Source organism: Syngnathoides biaculeatus, chromosome 17 (genome assembly GCF_019802595.1).
Source record: "Syngnathoides biaculeatus isolate LvHL_M chromosome 17, ASM1980259v1, whole genome shotgun sequence".
In the NCBI taxonomy this organism is placed as follows: Eukaryota; Metazoa; Chordata; class Actinopteri; order Syngnathiformes; family Syngnathidae; genus Syngnathoides; species Syngnathoides biaculeatus.
The window spans coordinates 10,271,522-10,293,223 of record NC_084656.1 but is presented as its reverse complement, the minus strand read 5'-3'; the positions used below and the strand labels follow the sequence as shown (position 1 = coordinate 10,293,223).

The following is a 21,702-nucleotide window of genomic DNA, read 5'->3' as shown; positions in this document are numbered from 1 at the left end:
GAAAACACTGTGGTCACATTGTTATGATATTTCACTTATCTTGTTTGTAATACGAGAATAGATGAGATAAAACATTTTGTTAAAATTGTCAGCCAGAGCTGCAAGGAACGCAAAGTCCTCTTATCATCGTCCCTGTTGTAAGTTCTTGCGTGTACTTCTTTGCACATAAAGGACAAAACCTGTGTTTTTGACTATTCAAGCAATGAGTTTTTTAGATTGTAGGGTGAAAGCTGCAGTTGGCTCCTAGAGTTACAGCTTGGAAGCAAGATAGTGAAGGAAAAAAAAGTATTAATGAACAATGAACTGAACTACAGTAGTTCATTTTTGGGACAGTAAACTGAACTTTGAACTAGTTTGCATAGAAAATGAACATTCCCAACTTTGTTGTTCACTATCTGCTGATTCCTGCGAATGTATCTGCCAGCAAAATATAATCAAATAAAATCACAAGAGCTCACATCTCGAAAAACTCCTGTGAGGTCACTCGTCAGTGAAAGAACCACTGCAGTTTCTTTCCTCTGTGTCGCATTTAAATGTTATTCTAAAATGACCCCGATGAAAAGATTTTCACCAATCTTGCACGTGTAACGGCCATAAAAAGTCCACCAAAGTAGTGTGAAATTACAATTGTGATTCCGTCTCTGTGCTGTCAGACATCCCACCAGAAAATTTGAAATAGTGTCCCTGAATCACTCTCTCCTTCTTTTGCCCTCCCCTCTCTCTCCGGCCTCCTCCCTCCATTTCCCCAAACAACCCCTCGCAGTTGCTTTGCCCCCGGTCCCCCTCGAACACGACTAAAAATTCATTTTTGTCTGACCCAAATCAGAGGGTGTCTGCGCCATGGGGCTTATTACACGGTGCACATACACTTGTGTTGTGGAGGAGGATGGGGTATTATTATCTTGCAGCTACCCACCCTGCTATAAAAACTAGCGGTGCGACATCTCCGCAGCGCAGTGCTGCTGCTCGGCCCTCCCCTCTCCTCCCTTTCCTCTCCCCAACGCTCCTTTCACACACTCTCAGAAACACACACACACACACAACCTGAGCCTCCTGCTCGCCTTCACGCACTCTTAACACACTCACTCGCAGACCCGACAACCTGCGCCATTCGGCTGCTTTACGTTGGATTCTCCTCACTGGCATTTTTTTTTTTTTTTGGGGTGTTGTTTTATTTTTATGAATGGGAATGATTGGTCGAAAGACTGATTGATTGACAGTCAAAAAGCGGGGAAATGCTGAGAGGTCACGCGAGGGCCGCCAGAAGTTCCCACTAGTCAGGACTGGACAAGAGGCAACCGAGGTAGGTGATGGAGTGCAAAACTTTATTAATGTGTTTTTGTCATGCGTGTTTGTGTCATAGTTAGTGTGATCAAGAATGTTCAAGACCACACGTGTGCCATGTGCCTTATGTTTTCAGTTACAGTAAGTCCATGCTGCCTTGAAATGAGGCAAAGAGATTCATAAACTGGGTTTCATTTTCTTATTTTTATTTTCCTAAATCTTCACTTACTTTTGCATAAATTTCTAAATGTTGTCAAAATGACTGAAGTATTTGTTTTTTGTTGCTGTTATGCTGCAAAATACTTTTCTGCCATCATTTCAGCTCTATATTAAATCTGCGCTCTGCTCGATTAAATATTAAATATTGTAAAGGATTTAAAGTGGCACGCTAACTAACTGTTGATGTTCTTACATTGTGGATTTTACTTTAATGACCGGTTTTACAGTAATATAATTTTTATAGGCTCCTTCTATTTGACACGCAGTTATTAGCATTACTATTATTATTATTTAAGAAGAAAAAATACCTGACTGGATTTCATTAACTTAACCTTTATTTATTTATTTATTTTCCACCTAGCCCTAATTTTATCAGAATATTATGACTCTTACACAAGGCAGAAAAGGCATTTTAGAACAAAAAAAGTTTAATTTAAATTAATTAATTTTAAAATGAAATTTAAAATTAATTTTTAAAATAATTGAATTTAAAGTTTTTTTTATACTGGGTAATGTAGACAAATGTGCCAAAATAAACACAAGTGACGCTTCGCTCCCATTAAACAGTAAACTAAGGCGTGAGCTTCCGCTTTTAAGCGGAACTGAACTTTGACTGACAGCAATTTGGTGTGTCGTGTCTGCACAGATGACATCCACAGCAGCTGAAATGTTCGTTTAATAAGGTGGGGCGGCGGCGAAGGGGGGCTCACGGCAGGTTTGTTTGGCCTCTCGCCGTCAACTTTTTGCCTCGTAATGAATGATTTCCTGCGCGGGCCTGACAGCATTGCTGTCATTTCACTTGGGATGCGGGCGGATGATATGCGGGGCCAGGCTGCCCGGTGTCAGGACCTCGTGGTGGTGACGAGGAGGGAGTGGAGGAAAAAGAAGTGGAAGTGACACACCGGTGGATATGAGGGAGTCGTTTCAATAAATTTTATAGCCTGGCGCCGAGCTCATTCAAGAGTCAGAAACTCTTCCAGCGTAGCTCTGATTGTGCTTGGCTTAATTAGCATAACGTATGTATAATAACGTTTTACTACCTTTCGACTCTTACAGTCGCTTATCTTGTATATGGAGCAGGGGAGCCCACACTTGAGCCCGCATAACTAGCATGACTGGGGTATAGTCTTGTGAGGATAAGGGGCTCGGAAAATGGATGGCTGAATCATTATTAAAAATGAAAATAAAAAAAAAACAGTAAAGATGAAACATTTTAAAAATAGCCGTGGGGCACTGATAATTGTGCCCCATGAATGCTGCCTAGCATCATGTGGCCAACAATGCGACATCTCTATCGGGGGAAAAAGAATCAGATATGCATTTTAGAGTTAATACAGAGTCGGGATTGCATCGTGAACAGCATGTGTACACGTTCATTCCTCAGACTTCTTCTGCTATGCAATTTGTTCAACGGACAATCATTATTGAGCACTGTGAACTCTACCTAGCAACAAGAGGCCACGTAAAGCATGGCTTGACCAAGAAAAGAAATCCAAGGAATTCCATAGCGCTACGTTACAATGTTAATTTTATATTTATTCTGAAGCAGTGATTAAATGTGTCTCATAGCGTAGGAACGTCCTCGGGTTTGTAACTTCCTGCTCGCCATCTGGCATTCAAACCACCAGGTGCGGACTTCTTCATACCAATGTTTTGGGGCCCTTGATGATTGATTATGAATTCTGCCAAGCGATAGCAGACAAACACCTGTGGCGTCACCAGGGCAAAGAATCCGAGCAAATATTGCTCACCTATGCTCTAAAAAGCATTTTATATTGAATACAGAGTAGTGATTTTTTTTTAAGCCCTGTGACTTTGCCACGATGACAAGAAGCAGCTCAGATGTCACCAGGAAAGAGTAATTCTCTTCATCTATTCACACAAATTCACACAAAGCTGTGATTAAATGGCAAAATTACTGTTTACAGTGTTCCCTTTCTATGTGGGGGGGATAGAGACTGAGCCCTACTGGGAATAACAAAAATCCATGCGTAATGGATGCCCCCCCCGAAAGGTTTGGGATTATCTGTTGATGCAACTCGATGGTGGCAAAGCACTTTTTGATTCAAAAGAAGCTATGATCTGACTAAACTAGGCAGCTCCCCTCGCATTTAACATTTTACACATTAATATTAGACGTGACTACAAAAAACAGAGATCCGCCCATCTTCCGTACTGCTTATCCTCGCTAGGGTCATGAGTGTGCTTGTATGTCTTCTCATCCTTCAAGTGAAGTTTTGCGTAACTTTCTGTCAGCCGTCTGTCAACGTCTTGGTGGGCGTGGCTTGCAGAGCCGATTCTTTTCATTGGGTTACAGGGCAGTTATGATTGAGCCCTATGAATTTGGCCTAGCAAGCAAGTGGCTGCTCAGATGTCGCCGGGATAGCCAATCTGTATACCAAGAAGCATTTTATATTTAATTCAGAGTGGCGACTAAATGAGGTGAGTCGCCGCCCTGGTGGCTGAAGGCATAGGAAGGGCGTTTGGCTGAAGAAACGTTGTTGACGGCGGGGAAGCCACGGCCACCGCACCGAGCCTCCCCACCCTGTGTCTATGTGGCACATCCTCCTTAGATCCTCTCCACGTTGTAATTAGGCGCTGGCCACTGCGAGCCAGAGCAGGCGTACAGTGGAAGCACGCGTCCCGTCATTCCAGGACTGGGGGGGTTTGAGGGGGAGGTGGGTACTTTTAGGATGGTCTCAGAGCAAACAAAACGACAGAGGGTTGCACCTCCCACTTGGGATTTTTCTTGTTTGGCTTGGCGGGGGCCTCTCAGGGAGGGGCCCCTCATCTGCTGTTTGTGCAACTTTTCACAGCACCTTTCACCCACGCTTTCACTTTTAATGGAGGCAGACGCACGCGTGCTTTGACATATTGTCGAACAAAGTCAACGGCTAGGTTTTCCCCCATGGGGGTGGTGGGGGGGGGCAATCATTTCATCTGCGCTGAGCTGATGTAATCTACACACCACCATAACATGCTTATCATTACATGAGGGTGTGTTTTTTTGTGCTTACAGTACATCACAGTACAATGAATTTAATTTGGATTTGTATTTTTATTCTATTTATCCATCCATTTTATGAGCCACTTATCCTCACAAGTGTTGTGGGAGTGTTGGAGCCTTTCCTGGCTATCTTCGGGGAGGAGGCAGGGTACACCTTTAACTGGCCGCCAGCCAATCGCAGGGCACATACAAACAAACAACCATTCACACTCACATTCACACCTACGAGGGATTTAGAGCCTTTAATTATCCTACCGTGCGTGTTTTTGGGATGTGAGAGGAAACTAGGGTTCCCAGAAAAAAAACCTGTCCATGCACGGGGAGAACTAGAAAACTCCACAGATGCAGCGCCAGGATTTGAACTCGGTCCTCAAAACTGTGAGGCAGACGATCTAACCAGTCGGTCACCCGACCGCAAGTACAGTTCAGTTGTTAGAACAGTCAATAAATTAGCATTTAATCTTCAAAAACTTCTTGTAAACATTTACTCAAGTATGACTTTTTTACTTGCTTTTTATTTGATGTGAAATACATTTTAATCAAATTATTAATTGCTTTTTTCCTGTATTTAAGTGCAGTGTTACTGCTCCATGCATAATGTTACAGTGCATTACAATAACTTTTCAAAATAAAACCACTGCTTTGTTTTCCATACATAGACATACAATATTTTAATGCAAGTCATAATTGTGGCACTTTCAGAGCTCAACATTTTTTGAGGTGGTACTTGGTGTAAGAAGTTTGAAAAGCTCTGGTTTATTTTTTTCAAGTATTTTATTGTGTGTGTGTGTGTGTGTGTGTGTATCTATATGTATATACATTATTTGTAATATAATGTGTTTTAATATTTGCTTATCTTTGTACGGAGTTATTTTTAATTCATTTAATTTTTAAAAATATTATGCTACTTACTAATTATTTTATGCATCTTATTTCATTTTATGCACTTGTTTTCGTCTAGTTTTATGAATTTCATCAAGAAGATTGGGTTTATAATTTCCCTTTTTTAATTGCATCTGGGACTATTAATTACTTAATGAAATATTTTTTTTACTCTTTATAGGTAGCTTTCGGGAAACATGAAGTTGTTATGTGACTAATGATGATAATGCCTCATGAGCAGCGTGATATAATTTTCCACTTTTGTACTGTACATATATACGGGTATAATTTATCTATGATACGTTTCTGCAGCGCGAAAAATTACACGGTTCTACTACCTTGTAGCACCTTGACTTTTTGTCACCAAATCCGGTCCCTTTGCCCCAGAACTCAAAATGCACGTCGACAAGGTGTGTTACTTGAGTCAACAGTTGACGTAATAAATCGATCGAAAGTGTCTCGTCAGTGGACAGTTGCTCTTTAGTTGTACTTTTTCCCACGGGGTGTTTGCACAGGCCTGAGGGCTTGTATCCGGTTGAGCCACATCCTCTGTGGACCTGTTATTCACTCGATCAATGGCGTCAACACAGCAACCGTTCCCTAGCGACAAGACAATAAACTGAGACTGAGGTGTGGGGACGCAGGTGAACTGGGGGGATTCTTTGATTACTTTTCACACAACAGGGAATCAGATAGATAATCCAGTTCAGGGTCAAATTGTCGTCACAAAAAGAGTAGGGGTAATTTTAACATTCTCAACTCGTCATCCAAGTGTCGAGATAAAGTATCGACATCTCTGTGCAGTTTAATCTGGACTGGTTTGAAATTCACAGCAACATAACATGCTTACTGAATTTTTCCATCCATCCATCCATTACCTGAAACGCTTAGCCTCAGTCTAGGGTCGTGGCCATGCTGGAGCCTATCCCAGCTATCTTTGAGCAATTGGCAGGGTACACCCTGGACTGGTCGTCAGCCAACCGCAGGGCACATACTGTAGAAACAAACAATCATTCGCGCGGACATTCACACTTATGGGCAATTTAGAATCTTCAATGAATGTGCCATGCCTGTTTATGGGATGTGGCAGGAAACCGGAGTACCCGGAGAAAAACCACAGAGGCACAGGGAGAACATGCAAACTCTACACGGGTGCGGCCAGGCTTTTAACCCCTGAACCCAGAACTGTGAGCAGTCTTTCAAAGGGCTTAAGTATTATTATTAATATTATTATTATTTGCAGAGAGGCTTATTGTTTTGGGCTAAAGTGATGCAATGTTCCGTAATCCACTGATAGCAGGTCAGCAAAAGTCAGATTTCACTCTTATCTTAATTCACGATTCACAGAGACGGGGAAACTCACACCTTGTTGACCTTGTAGCGGAATCCCCAACAGCCACGAGGAAAGGAACAGGAAAACGCGATATGGCAGACTTTCACCATGTCGTGTTGTAGTATTTCACATGCACGGTTAACGGACATTCTGACACATATTACATTATATGCGTGGCCTTAAATAGGGCGGTCTTGCTGACTGTGACTAATAGATGGTGATTGGCTAACACAGTCTTGTAGAACGTGGTCGACTGACTGATTGGCTGTCTGTCACGGCAGACTGACAGAAGAAATGATGGACACTGTCTGTTGTATTTTTACGTATTTATTTATTTTGTTTGTTTTACACTTTACGTTAAACATATTCCTTCATGTTATTATAATTATGGTATTTTTTTATTTACTCAGATATTTATATTAACATTTTTCCCTTTTCTCCATCAATCAATTAACCGCTACAAACAAACAACCATTCACACTCACATTCACACTTACAGAAAAATTTGAGTTGTTTTATTTTTATCTTGATTTAAAAATGCATTTATTCTACCGAGTTGATTTTTTAGAATATATTTATTAATTATTTTCCAATACAAAAATAATCTGTTTCAAACTGCAACTGTCGCCTCCTAAAACCTTTGTGACTATGCAGGCAATTTTAGTTTTAGTTTAATGTTCTTAGCTGTCAGTGCAGCTGCAAAAAATATATACTGGTAATTATAATTATACAAATACCAAAAAATAAGAGTTGACTTTAATGCCAAAGTTGTTAATTTGCAACTCCTGTAATAAAAGTGTTAAAAGACATGAAAACCTATTTTGAAAAAAAGTGACCGTGCAGTCTAATTACTCTGAATATGAGTCGATTCTTCTCTTTTGAATTCACCCCCCCCCCCCCCAAAAAAAAAGGTACAGAACAATCAAAAGAATTGCTCCTTTGATGCTCACTGATGTGAACACTCACAAGTCACGCTAACATCTTTGGGAAGTCTTATGCCGAGTCTTGTGTGGCGTTTTACCGAACTTTTCTGCTTAAAATGCCAATCAACAAGCTGGTAGCGGGGGACTCAGAAACTCTTCATGTCATACGAATTGAAGCAAATGTGCAGAGCAAGCGTTTCAACACAGCATGTTAATATCTCGACAACGATCTGACCTTTTTGTGCTTCTCCTGTTGCCATACGCTAATTAAATGGGTCATCTTACTTACTTTGAAGTTATGAAAACAATCAGAGACGGTTTTTTTTAATAACGATGTTTGCAGTTCAAGACAATTGCCCAAGGCTTTTTTATGCCATGAACAAGCACTAATGTGCTATTTGATGTTCTATTATAGATTTTTGTGAATTGTTACTGATTTTAGATTGTTGATAATGCATGGGAGAGGCATTCTGAACGAGGTCCAGTAAACACTTATTAGTGCATTTAAAGGCTTTTAAAAAGTATGTAGCAATTTCCTACCACTTCATAGGGCAATGGCATTTGCTGGCTAAAGTATTTGAGTCATGATAAATTCATGCAGAATATATTCATGAACGCTTTCATTTTTAGTTTATTTTATGTTATGTAATTACTTTATATGTATTTGTATCATTCGTATTTTTCATTTTTGTGTACTTTTTTTTAATTATTTCAAATTTATTTTAGGAACAATATTTGTCCATTAAGTTTGTATACGTATTTTGTAATATGTTGTATTCCTGTAAATGCATCTAATAAATAACATTGTATATTTATTGAATTTTAGAAACTGTTTAGTATTTCACAATCAGGCAATCAGTGAGGAAAGTAATGCCAATAGAGTGGGAAAAAATATTGATCGTACAATTGTTTAAGTTTTAGAATACGATGATGACTGTTTTCTTTTTCATTTATGATTTGTATTGTCTATTGTAATTTAACAATGTTGTAATGCATAATAAAGTGACATCAGATAAATGTACATGTCCGCACAAATTCTAAGAATCCCCATTACAGCATTATTACTGATGATTATGAGTGGTTGTGACTTATACATTAAGAGCTATTCCTAATTTGACCCTCTTGTGTAACTAAATGAGGTAACAAAAATATTAGGAACAGTATGTGTGTGTGCCACAGATAAACATATTTGTATGCTCCGACGGTGTCGGTCAAATGCAAACTCTGTCAATAAAAGAATGAAGTAGTAGTATAAGTTGTAAGTTCATGAGTATTTCTCCGGAAACGTGAGAGCGTGTTGAGGCTTTAGCACACCGACCGCTGCGTCTTTCATTTAGCGTGTTCTTAAATATGCGCTGTTAAATACTGTAATCAGAAAGCCTCAAGTGTATTTTTACAAAATAGCGGTTGTGGAATGACCATGTTTGTTGTTGTTCTTGTAAAATGACCATATAGTTGTTCATCTTTCATTTTTATACCTTCTTTCATCTCAGTTGAACCACTAAGAGGACAAAAAAAAACCAACCTCTTTTTGGGCAAGGAAACAGGATCATAAAGTATATATAATGCAAAGATTTTGTTGCGTGTAATAAAAAATATGATCATAAAATATAATGTTATAGCTCACCAAAGAAATTGTACCATTGTGTCATAAAAACTAAATGCAATTCCTGTACAAATGGCAACATATTACTTCCTTAATTCTGATACTATTTCTAAAAACAAAGACACAAGACAAAAACCTAACATGGTGCCAGCTGCTAATGCTAACATAGTAGCAATTATTATACAACATACAGCAAAAAAAAAAAAAAAAAACACCATTTCGAATAATGAGAATTTTACATCTTGTTTTATAGTCCAAATACAAAATGCACAAATGCTAACATCCTAGAGGTTAGTATGTTAGCCTATGCTAAAAAGTACTTAGGTCGAGTTTTTTAATCTTGGCTTTTATTCAGGTACAATTTCTAATGCGTAATGCTAAGATGCTAACATTGCAAGAAAGTACTGAAGTGGAATTGAAATTAGACTTTCATCTTTCCTTGTACTACTGCATTTCTAATGAGAAATGCTAAAATTCTAACATTGGCATCCATATATCAATCAAGCACTATGTTGATAAATATATATATTTTTTTGTATTACCTCTTTTGCGGGTACATACAGTATATCTACTGTACGTAATAGGAAATGCTAAAATTTTAACGTACTAGCCGTTGGTAAGTTAACAGCAAAAAAGTGCTAAGATTGATTTATATGTGTTCATCATCTTCCCCTGCAGTTACGTAATACTGTATTTCTAATAAAAACTACTAAAATGCCAACATGTTAGCAGTTGGTTTGCTAACATTTATCAAGAATGTACTGAGGTCAAAAGCTTTTCATCCAGTCTTGCATTCAAATACTTTTTCTCACGGGAACTGCCAACAAGAAAGTACTGAGGTTAAATAATTAAGTTTTTCATCATCCCTTACAGTAATTGTACCTGATTTCTATCGGGAAATTATATAATGTTCACATGTTGGTGTTTGATATGCTAGAGAAATAGTTTGACATCTTTCCTTCATTCAGATGTTTTTTCAAACAATAATGTTGACATTGAATGACATGGACAATAAGCTAACATTGCTTTTTATTGGTTTTTACCCAGGGAGCGGAGGATGGTCCACCACAGAGAGGAAGACCGGATCGGGATCCCGTTCCCCAATCACAGCAGCGATGTCCTGTGCAGCCTGAACGAGCAGCGTCGCAACGGCCTCCTCTGCGACGTGGTCCTCGTTGTGCGCGATCAGGAGTACCGCAGCCACCGGTCGGTGCTGGCCGCCTGCAGCCACTATTTCAAGAAGCTCTTTACCGTGGCCAGCGGCGAGGATGGAGGCCACCACCACAACGCCACCCCCACGCCCTCCGCAGCCATCTACGAAATTGACTTTGTGGCCCCGGAATCGCTCACAGCCATCCTGGAGTTTGCTTACACCTCCACGCTGACGGTGACGCCTTCCAATGTCAGTGAGATCCTGAACGCAGCGCAGATGCTGGAGATACCTTGCATCATCAACGTGTGCCTGGAGATCCTGGACAGTGGTGGGGGAGAACGAGGAGGGTCCGAAGGGAGGGAGGAAGAGGAAGTAGAGGAAGACGAGGAAGAAGAAGAAGAGGAAGACGAGGACGGGTCGAGGAATGATGATCAGGAGGAGGATGATGGGAGGTCGACGGAGAGCAGGGGGGAGCCTCTGGGGTTGGACGAGTTGCCGCCGGCCAGCACCTCCACCTACCAGGAGCGGTCTCCTGATAGCGTGCGTGGAAAGGAGGTAGACAATTCCCATTGTGTCAAAAGCTAAGAGTTTATAAATCACAAAAAAAAAAAAAAAAAAACACGCAAAGGCCAATTAATAAGAGTTTTGCATCTTGCCCAGAAGTTGCGTACTATTACTAATAGCAAATGATCAAATGCTGACATCCCAACAGTTAGAACTTTACCATTTTGCAAGACAGCAAACTGAGAAGAGAAAGCACTCACGTCAATTGAGATATGTTTTAGAGATTGCCTTGTATTCTGAGACAATTATATTTCTTAAGCGAAATGATAAGATGCTAACATGCTAGCAACTGGCATGATCAAAAAAAAAAGACAGAAAGACAGGTAGACAAAGCACTAAAATTTGAATTTGTTTCTCGTCTAGCAATGTATTCAGGTCATCTGAGTGTTTGAATGAAACTCCCGCTGTGTTGAAAGCTATGGTAGTTTGTTTTGTTCCAGGAGAGTCTGGAAAACCGCGCCCTGAAGGACTTCTCCATTGAGTCCCTTCTCCAGGACGGCTTGTACCCCCGCATGTCTGCTCTGGACAGGAGGGCAAGCTTCTCCCCACTTCTGCCGAGCTTCTACCCCTCCACGTGGGCCGCCGACTTCCCGGCATTTCCCCAACACTTCCTGGAACCAGGCCTCCATCAGCGTCCTCGCACAGGCGCCAGCTCACCACGGGTTCCCACCACCTACACGACGCCGGACGCCCCACCATCCAGGCCCCTCGATCTGGTAGTGAAGCGGGAGATCATCAAAGAGGAAATGAAAGAGGAAGTCCTGCCTGGTCTGCTCCACGGCAACTTCCTGAAGGAATTTGTCAACTCTGGGCTCTGCAGCGCTATGGGTTCCACTGGACCCGTGCCACCCCCAGGCCACACGCTGGGTGCGGTCAAGGACGAGGCCGACTTCCGCTCATACCTGAGCTTCTTGAACTCTGCATCTCACCTGGGGGCTCTCTTCCCTCCTTGGCAGCTTGAGGAGGAGAGGAAGATGAAGCCCAAGTCTTCACAACAGTGTCCCATCTGTAACAAGATCATCCAGGGAGCTGGGAAACTACCGCGACACATGAGGACCCACACGGGGGAGAAACCTTACATGTGCACCATCTGTGAGGTGCGCTTCACCAGGTGAGTGGGGCACTATTCCTTCGACATTTAAGGCTTTGTGGGGCAGTGTGAAAGGGACTTTTGATACTGGTTACCCCCATTTCTGGTGGGTACCTATCACAAAACGAGATACAAGAAAAAGCCATGCTTTGATGGGCAATGTAAAAGAAGCTTCTGATACTACCTTTCCCAGTTGGTACCTTCTTTTTCAGCCAGTTATGACGGAGGATGTGGAAGGAGCTACACTGCCTCTAATACTGGGTAATTGGTGGGTGTACAGAATACCAACATCAGCGCAGTAAAAAAATAGCACTTTGGTTTGTCACGGGTGGATGGAAAACCTAATCTGGTGTTACTGCACCACCAGGGGGTCCCTCCTTAAACATTAACTGGACAATTCGCTGTTGACCAATTAATGGAAAGTACCAAATCATTTTTATATGGGTTAGGCTCGGTACCTGACAAGAGGGTGCCCAAAAAAATCTTTTCATCGATTCACAATAAGTTGTGTTTCATATCAACTCCTTTGATTAGTCAAAGGGTTAGGAGGGGTTAACGGAAAGTGAAGCACCCACCTTTCATGTAACCTATCCTACAAAGGATCAAGACAAAAAAGTACGGAAAGCCCCCTCTGCTAATTTATCTGCGGTGATGTGGCCCACACCCACATCTTGGGCACACTTTCCACCAGCAAAACCCAACCTGACATTCTACAGTCTCATCATTATTGTAAAAAAGCACCGATTCTGTACTCTAAAACTAGCGTGAATAATATCAAAATAGTCTTTAAAATCTTCATCATATATTTTTAGGGGGGTCCCAAACATAGCTGTCTAAAGATGACAGAGAATATGAAATTCTGCTTGACAAGTCGTATATGTATTTTGTTTCGGCTTGTCCTATTAGGGGTCCCCACAACGTGTCATCTTAGATGAATGCTCATATTTTGTTGGGTACAGTTTTTACGCCAGATGCCCTACCTGACGCAACCCCTCTGCATTTATCTGTGGAGAGAGCTAGAGCCTATCCTAGCGAAAGGCAGACTACAACCCCGAACTGGTGACCAGCTAGTCCCAGGGCAGATATTGACACCATCACTGAGCGGGAATCGATCCCACGCTTCCTGCACCAAAGGCAGAGATGTGTACCACTACACCAACAGTGAATGCTTGACAACTCATGTCAATCAATTTACTGAAACGTTCACACACAACAACGACACGAGGAAAGTGTTGTTGTTTTTTTCCACAGCACCTTTGAAAGGAGATTCTGAGACGACCTCCCAAGCTTGGTCACACCATTCCGCGTTGGTCACTTCTTTTGCGCCACTTTTGATGGCCCGTGTGAAAGGGGCTTACCGAGACTACCTCAGATTCCAGGAAATTGCCAGGTCATCCTTAATCAGTGTTGGTACCATTTGTCTTAAATGATAACGTTCTGATACTCCAGGGCTAGGGTTAGGCTGTCAGGATGAACCCTCCCTCACTCCTGGTTAGGGTTAGGAAGGGGAAGTTGCTGAGATGTTTAGTGCTGGTAACTTTAACACACGATTGTACCCTCATTCCATGTTGGTGCCTTTCACACACAATGAGCGTACTAAACTATATCTGTGCCTCAAGGATACTGCCATTACATTTTTTTTTTTTTTCATTTTTTAACACTGTGTGTTTTGTCCCACATTGAAGACAGGACAAGCTGAAGATCCACATGAGGAAGCACACGGGCGAGCGGCCGTACATTTGCCTGCACTGCAATTCCAAGTTTGTGCACAACTACGACCTGAAGAACCACCTTCGCATCCACACAGGCGTGCGCCCCTACCAGTGCGAGCACTGCTACAAGAGTTTCACCCGCTCCGACCACCTGCACCGGCACCTCAAGAGGCAGAGTTGCCGCGTCTCCCGCCCGCGCCGGGGCCGTAAGCCAGCTACCTGGCGCTCCGTGCCCACCCCCGGCTACATGTGCCCGCCAGACACCGCCGCCGCTGCAGGGGTTTTGGAGGGGAACGGTTTTAAGTCATACCAGGACGGGGAAGAGAAGGATGTGGCGGAGCGGCACCGGGGGTTGTTTGCCTTCACCTTGGCGGGGGATGACATGCTGGGCCGCTCACCCTTTTATTCGTCCGCCTCAGACCCCTGGACCGTCAGACTGGAGCGGGGCCCGCCCATCCCGGAGACAGCGACATGAACATCAAGTGCACCTAGAGACACAGAAAGAAATCAGTGAACTTCCTAACATTGGATTTTCTATTTTTATGGGAACATTTCAAAAACGCATCATATTCATGTCACATTTGAATAAGGTGCCATTGTAAATGATGAAAATATGGTGACAACTGCACAATGTACGCGTGGTTAGGACGTCTGCCTTGGGTTCGGGGTGGGGTTTGAAAGTTGCCTTCAGCCTTCCTGTGTGGAGTCTGCATGTTCTTCCCACAAATGCTTGGGGTCTCCCCCCCCCACCTCCAACCAGTACTGCAGATTCTAAAAACATGCACGTTAGGTTATTCAAGACTTTAAATTGTGCATAGGTGTGAATGTGAGTGTCAACGGTTGTTTGGCTATGTCTCGAGGTCCCCAGCGATAGGCTGACGACCAGTCTTGGGTGTACCTTACCCCTCGCCCCGAGCTTCTTGGGATACCCTCCAGTCCACCCATGACCTAATTGGGATTAGCGGTATAAAATATGGATAGATGGATGTTTTAAAACTCATGGACTCTTTCTTAGCATTGAAGACACTCTTAAAGGGCAGTGCCGTGTTCGGGTTCAGGAAATAAAAAAATGATTTGTGACAAAGGTGAATGTAACATAACTTATTATTTTTATTTGAATCAGGACTAGCAGCAAAATGATACACACAATAAACAATTGAAGTTGACTAAATGAGCACAACCCTCCTTCCGCTGCACTTTTGTACATAGCACATTTAAACGGGCGAGGAAAGCTTACTAAGACTTTGACGCTACATGAATGAGACATACTGGAAGTCCATATTTTGTAAATAAACCCGTCATGCGTCTCCAGAAGGACTCTTCTCAATCACATTTATTTGACTTGAAATGGGGCCTGGGGAGGGGGGAAAATGTTTTTGTGCTATTTATGTGTATTTAAATGAGCCTTGGCTATATTTTGCAGAATGTTTTATAAAGACATGACATGTTCAACCTGGTGTGAGAGCTTTATTTCAAGATGGAAATTTTACACAATATTATACATGCAACATGAAATATTATTACCTACTTTTCTAAATGGAGGACTTAAATACCGATTACTATCTACATTATACATGTATACTATATGAGCCACTTAGAACTAGAGTGGACCGACTCAATTTTTGTCATTTCCGAAGTGCAGAACTGAATAGAGAGAAGGAATATCGCTCATGTCAATAAAGTCTATTATTGCACTCAGAATTTGTTTACTTAGTAGAATTTAATGTGTCAAAAATATATATTCAATCATCTTTTGTGAATAGATTCAACAGATGTTCACACTTGTACTTGCACAATTTTGTATTGTGTGTGGAATCCATAAAATTAAAATCACGCTTCTCCATAAAGACAAAAACAAATTTGCCCCACTCACATGAATAAAATACATCACTTTTATTGGTATATTTCTACACCACTAATAATAATAATAACATTTTGAATGACCAAAAATATGATTGAAATTAAATTAATTAAATTATTAGATCAAAATTTCACAGATTCATGACTGATACATTATTTGACTAACAGAATATTTGGTTTTATCACACATGCTGGTTAAACACGACCATACATGAGGGATGGTCTAGATTCTAGAATCTAGATAAGAGAACGATCACACATGAGGGATAACCTAGATTAGAGGCTAGACTTTCCCTCGTGTGTGGTCGTTCTCCCATCTAGTGGAAAAATCTGAAACTGCAATAAACCCATCCATAAAATAACTAAAATCATTTGAAAATGACCCGATATTTCTCGTCATACGTTGACGTTCTGTTTTTATATAGTTTTTGCTGTGTGTGGAATGGGGGACACATCTGACTCACAGTTCAAAGGTCGTGGGTTCAAACCCGTCCATTGACACTTTTCCACACACATCCCATTTAATGAGTATTTCGGCCTTTGGGTGGTGCTGGAGAGTTTCAATTCTCCCTTTGCTGACTTTATGCGCTTATGTTAGATCATGTTCGAAACTTGCTGGAGTTCTGATGGACTGCTGCGACTGTTTTTCGACGGAGGCCTTTTCTTTGGAATCTCTTTCCTGCTCCGAGTGTGTCAAACTTGAAGCGCATTGTTCTCTTCCACTTCCTGCAGGGATGTGCCGTTGTGCGGCAACATCACATGTAACACATTAATTTCCAGTAAAACAACAATTTTTTTTTATTTGGGGGGGAGGGGGTGCCGAATTTAAATATTAAGTCAATCGTTCATTAAATGATTAAATAATGCCATTCAATAATGAAAAAATTTATCTGAATACATTTTTAAAAAATAAAAAACAGTCATGAAGTTCAACATTATTATCAAATATTGTATTCCATAGTGAAATTAAAGTATGGTCATTAAAACAAATTATTTTATGTACTTTATTTTTATTTTGATGACCCACATAGTTCTGCCATCCGTGGTCATGAGCACACTGAATACTGCATTTACTGTATTTGTAAAGATAATTTGTATAATATTTAGGTCTAGCCACAAAAAGATAATAATAATCAAGTTTACACTAATGCCCCACATAGGCCTCATTTTTTTTACTTAATTATGGTTAATAAGGAACAACCAAAATATGATAGAGTGCACTCCATTTTTCATAAACAAAAAAAATGGCATAAACCATACTTGCTTCTAGTAAAACTAAAGCACATTGTTAAAAAAAATATTGCACAATAAAAGTGTAGACTGGTCAAGAATGGTGTTATCTTTTGCTATCCTTTGACCTCGCGTCGCCTAGCAAGCACCGAAGACAAACACCGCACACCCTTTCAAGCCAGGAAATGAAATCACTGAGGAAGAAATGTTATGTAATCAACTACATAACGTGGATAGGATTCACATGATATTTCGTAGAATTGTTTTTTTTTTTTCGCGTATGTGACATTGGGTCATGACCGCACATAAAAATAATAAACCCCTCACCTCAAATAAATATACATTTTCTATCTTAGGAAGGAGAAGAGAGTTGTTCAATTGAGGTGAAGTATTTATTTCTGTATTTAAAACAACCTCATAGAGCAAGTGCCTCAGACAGTCACCTAGTTTAATGCTAACACACAATGCGAAATGCCAAAGATGGGCTAATAGACAGTATGTGGCGGATTCGCAGTGAAAATAATTGAAGATTGCAAGATTTGCAATTGTACCAACCTTTTGAAAATGGGATGAGGACTAAAAAGAGGTCAGGCTAGATTTGAACCCGGGTAATCAGTCTCTACATGCGTATCAATTCATCTTAAAAAAAATACAAACATACATATTTGGAATTTATCGGAGCGGGACAAAAAGAGCACCAAGCTACAAACTCAGGCGCTCCTTTGACAATCAGACCAAAGAAGAACAATACTCACAAGCACGTACTGTATTTTTGATCATACTTGAAGTCAATGTTTTGTAAATAAAACATGTGTCTCATTTACAGTATTTGACATAAAACGGGGGCTGGAAAAATGCTTGATCCTAATAAGTATGATATCATAAAATAATGCAGCTTACTGAGACACTTGAGTCAAGTATCAGGATCAACTTGGTTTGTACGTGATCACTGCACACGTGAACCTTTTATTTTTTACATGTTGACATGTAAAATAAGTGTAATTACGTAGTAATATTACATTGTACAGTTTACCGTACTGTATATGAATATATTCGTTTTTAAACACATATATTTGTATTAGTTTGTACGTAGAAGGCATGCATGTCCGTGAAGGTTTTACTACTTGATGATTTGTAGCTCGTCATCATCTTCCACCTCGTGTTTAATCACGTTACAATGGCTTCCAGATCACTTACTCTGCATCTCAGTAATTTCCTGGCTAACTGAAGAGCACCTTTATTGATTCCAAAGCAAACAGGAAGTGAACAGGATTGGGTTTCACTCAGCTCTGAGCCACAACAACACTGATAAGAAAAAAATACCGTGAATAGAATTGAACTTTATTTATTTAGTCATTAAATGTGGAATCAACTAGCTGGCTCAAGTGAACAGATACCACTCACATGTAAATGATGGTATCATTAAATGATAAATGAAACCATAATGGTATCATTACATGGTATAATGTGACATTAAAATGGTCACGTGTAATAATATGAGATTGTAGCAACATCAAGGAATGGTTTTATTTATCTATGTATTTATTTATTTATTTATTTATTTATTATTTAGCTGACAGGCTCTGACTATTGAGAAGTGCAATTACTGTCATGTTGTCACTGATGTGTTAAATCGTAACAGCCAGTTGTAGACGTGCTTTATTTCCCCCCCTAACAGCAGAAGACAAGTTCAACTATGAACACTAACGGAATTTCCCTGTATTGTAACATTTTTGGAGTAAACAGTCAGTGATCATTTTAGTTTGGCTTCACACACACACAACTCAAAATTGCGACTGATACTAGTGCTGACACAACAAGAGTTGAAATATGCATGCTAAATGATATCCAAACTGAGTATTGTAATGTGGACTCAACCCTGTGAACTAGTTTTGTGCTGAATTTCCAAATGACTCCTTCAGTCTTTTACATCATTTTCATCGTCGGTGCATGTCCACTGTGCGAGAGGTAATCTCAAAGGAAAAATCGAGAAATCATAATGTATGATTTTTTTTACCAATTTATTTGTGTGATACAGCTGCAAATAAGTATTTGAACACCTGTCTTTCAGCTAGAATTCTGACCCTCAAAGACCTGTTAGTCCGCCTTTAAAAGTCCACCTCCACTCCATGTATTATCCTGAATCAGATGCACATGTGTGAGGTCGTTAGCTGCGTAAAGACACCTGTGCACCCCATACAATCAGTAAGACTCAAACTTGTAACATGGCCAATCACATGTCAAGGCCCGTCTTAAGTTTGCCAATGACCATTGGATGATACAGAGGTGTCATGGGAGGATGTTTTGTGGTCAGATAAGACCAAAATGGAACTTTTTGGTCATAATTCCACAAACTGTGTTTAGAGGAAGACGAATGATGAGTTCCATCCCAAGAACACCATCTCTACTGTGAAGCACGGGGGTGGTAGCATTCTGCTTTGGGGGTGTTTTTCTGCATATGGGACAGGACGACTGGACTGTATGGGGAACAACCTCTTTTTTCTCAGTCAGAGCATTGAAAATGGGTCATGGCTGGGTCTTTCAACATAACAATGACCCGAAGGACACGGAAAGGAAAACCAAGGAGTGGCTCCATAAGAAGCATATCAAGTTTCTGGCGTGGCCTAAGCCAGTCTCCAGACCTAAACCCAATAGAAAATCTTTGGAAGGAGCTGAAACTTTGTGTTTCTCGGTGACAGGCCAGAAACCTGTCTGATCTAGAGAAGATCTGTGTGGAGGAGTGGGCCAAAATCCCTCATGCAGTGTGTGCAAACCTGGTGAACAACTACAGGAAATGTTTGACCTCTGTAATTGCAAACAAAAGTTACTGTACCAAATATTAACATTGGTTCTCTCAGGTGTTCAAATACTTATTTGTAGCTGTATCACACAAACAAATCATTAAAAAAAATCATACATTGTGATTTCTGGATTTTCTCTCTCACAGTGGACATACACATAGGATGAAAATTTCAGACCCCTCCATGATTTCTAAGTGGGAGAACTTGCAACATGGCAGGGTGTTCAGATACTTATTTTCTTCACTGTATATGCAGAATGGGGGTAAAACATGGTGAGATGCCGAAGGTGCTAGGCTCATAAATGCTCATCCCAAATGCTAACAGAAATGATCTGTTGTGTCTCAACAAACATTGTCTGATTACTTGAGCTGTGGATGGTAACGGTAGGCATACTTATTAAAATATACTGTAGTTGTAGTAGAATAATCCACTAAATAATCCACTACAATAGAAATTAAGGAGCCGCCATCGTGTCAACAAGATGTGCATGAACTTCAACCTGTCCTCGGGCCTTGGGCGTCTGCCTCCATGTTAAAGTCGTGTGGCAGCAGCGACTTTATGTCAATACGGCCGGCGCTAATGGGTGTAAAGGAGAAATGCATTGAGGCATAGAAATCAGTGCGCTCACACGCACACATGGTGTCTGCAGTTGCACTCAAGCAAAAGAAAAGCAAACTACTCTGAGCTAATGCAACTTATCAGGTCAAGACGGCACATGACATCACTGATGTAGTGCAATTATACGCATAGTGTACACAAACATACGGCATACCGTCTGTATACGCAGTGTTGTGGATGTAGGACTTTAATTCATGAAGTAATTATTTTTTTTGCGCGAATGCGAAGTGAGCTTAGTTCAATTCTGCCTGATGAACATTTTTGAGAATGCGTTCATTCTGGCATCAAATAACATTTTTCGAAAAATAAAAAATAAATAATATGTGCCAGGATTTTGCTTTGGGACTTACAGGACAAAATCTGTGTGAAAAAAAAATGATATACAAGCTTTCATACATTGGGCATAAACGCCGTAACTGAATCTGAAGCTTTCGTTGAAATGACAAATTACCTTTTGAAAGGAGTGTTTTTTGGGAAAACTTTCGCCAAAACACAAATGCCGTGAATCATTTGAAAGACGGCATAACCGCATCAAACGTAAAAACCATGCACGCCAGGTGCATCAAGGCAAGACTCTTCTGTAATTACATTAATCCTCTGATGAAAAACTTTCCCCTGCACTGGTTTCTTCTTACTTTCACACGGTCCTCTTTTGACACAACGTAGCAAAAGAGAATCGAGCTTTTACAGGGAGTGAGAAAGGGGCTGAGTGCACTAGCGTGAAACAGCAGCTGAAGAACTCCTGCGCCGCCTCTGCCGTAGCCCAAAATACAATCACCGCAAAGCCCGACAGTAGAGAGGGAACTGCTCGCCTCCCTCACTCATTGGGGGACAGCAGCACAAAAAGTGTGGAGGGTGAAATTAAAGGCGCCCTCTCGGAGAGTAATTGCACGTGCCCCCGAAGATGCCATGCTCTCACTCAAATGACGGGTTGGACCACGCCAACCTCCCCTAACTTACCCCATTAAACTACTTCTGGAAAAACATTGTACCATGCGCTTTTCGCACGATACACTCATGTCCTTATCTCCTTCTTAAACACTCATGGACACTCTGCAATGCTGCATTAGAATCAATTATGGATGTGTTTATAATACAGTACTTATTTCTCCCTCTCACTCCCTCTATTCATTCCTCCATTCTTTTTATGACCCACTTATCCTCACAAGGGTCACAGGAATGCTGGAGCGTATCCAAGCTATCATAGAGGCAAGAGCTGGGGTACAGCCTGAAACAAACAGACATTCACACTCACAATCACACCTAGGGACAATTTAGAGTGTCTAATTGGTGCATGTTTTTGGGGATGTGGGATGAAACTGGAGTGCCTGGAGGAAACCCACGCAGGCACGGGGGAGAACATGCAAACTCCACAGAGGTGGGACTGGGATTTGAACCCCGGTGATCAGAATTGACCCCC

General features: G+C 41.0%; 1 protein-coding gene across 1 annotated transcript; it reads left to right on the top strand.

The window, feature by feature from the left end:
- Nucleotides 1-982: 982 nt before the first annotated feature.
- On the top strand, nucleotides 983-15,225 carry LOC133490804 (zinc finger and BTB domain-containing protein 7C). The gene is made up of 4 exons (XM_061801315.1): nucleotides 983-1,303; nucleotides 10,302-10,962; nucleotides 11,412-12,082; nucleotides 13,747-15,225. Exons 2-4 carry the CDS (start codon nucleotides 10,312-10,314, stop codon nucleotides 14,246-14,248), a joined length of 1,824 nt encoding a protein of 607 aa, XP_061657299.1. The 5' UTR covers nucleotides 983-1,303; nucleotides 10,302-10,311; the 3' UTR covers nucleotides 14,249-15,225.
- The last annotated feature ends 6,477 nt before the right edge of the window (nucleotides 15,226-21,702 follow it).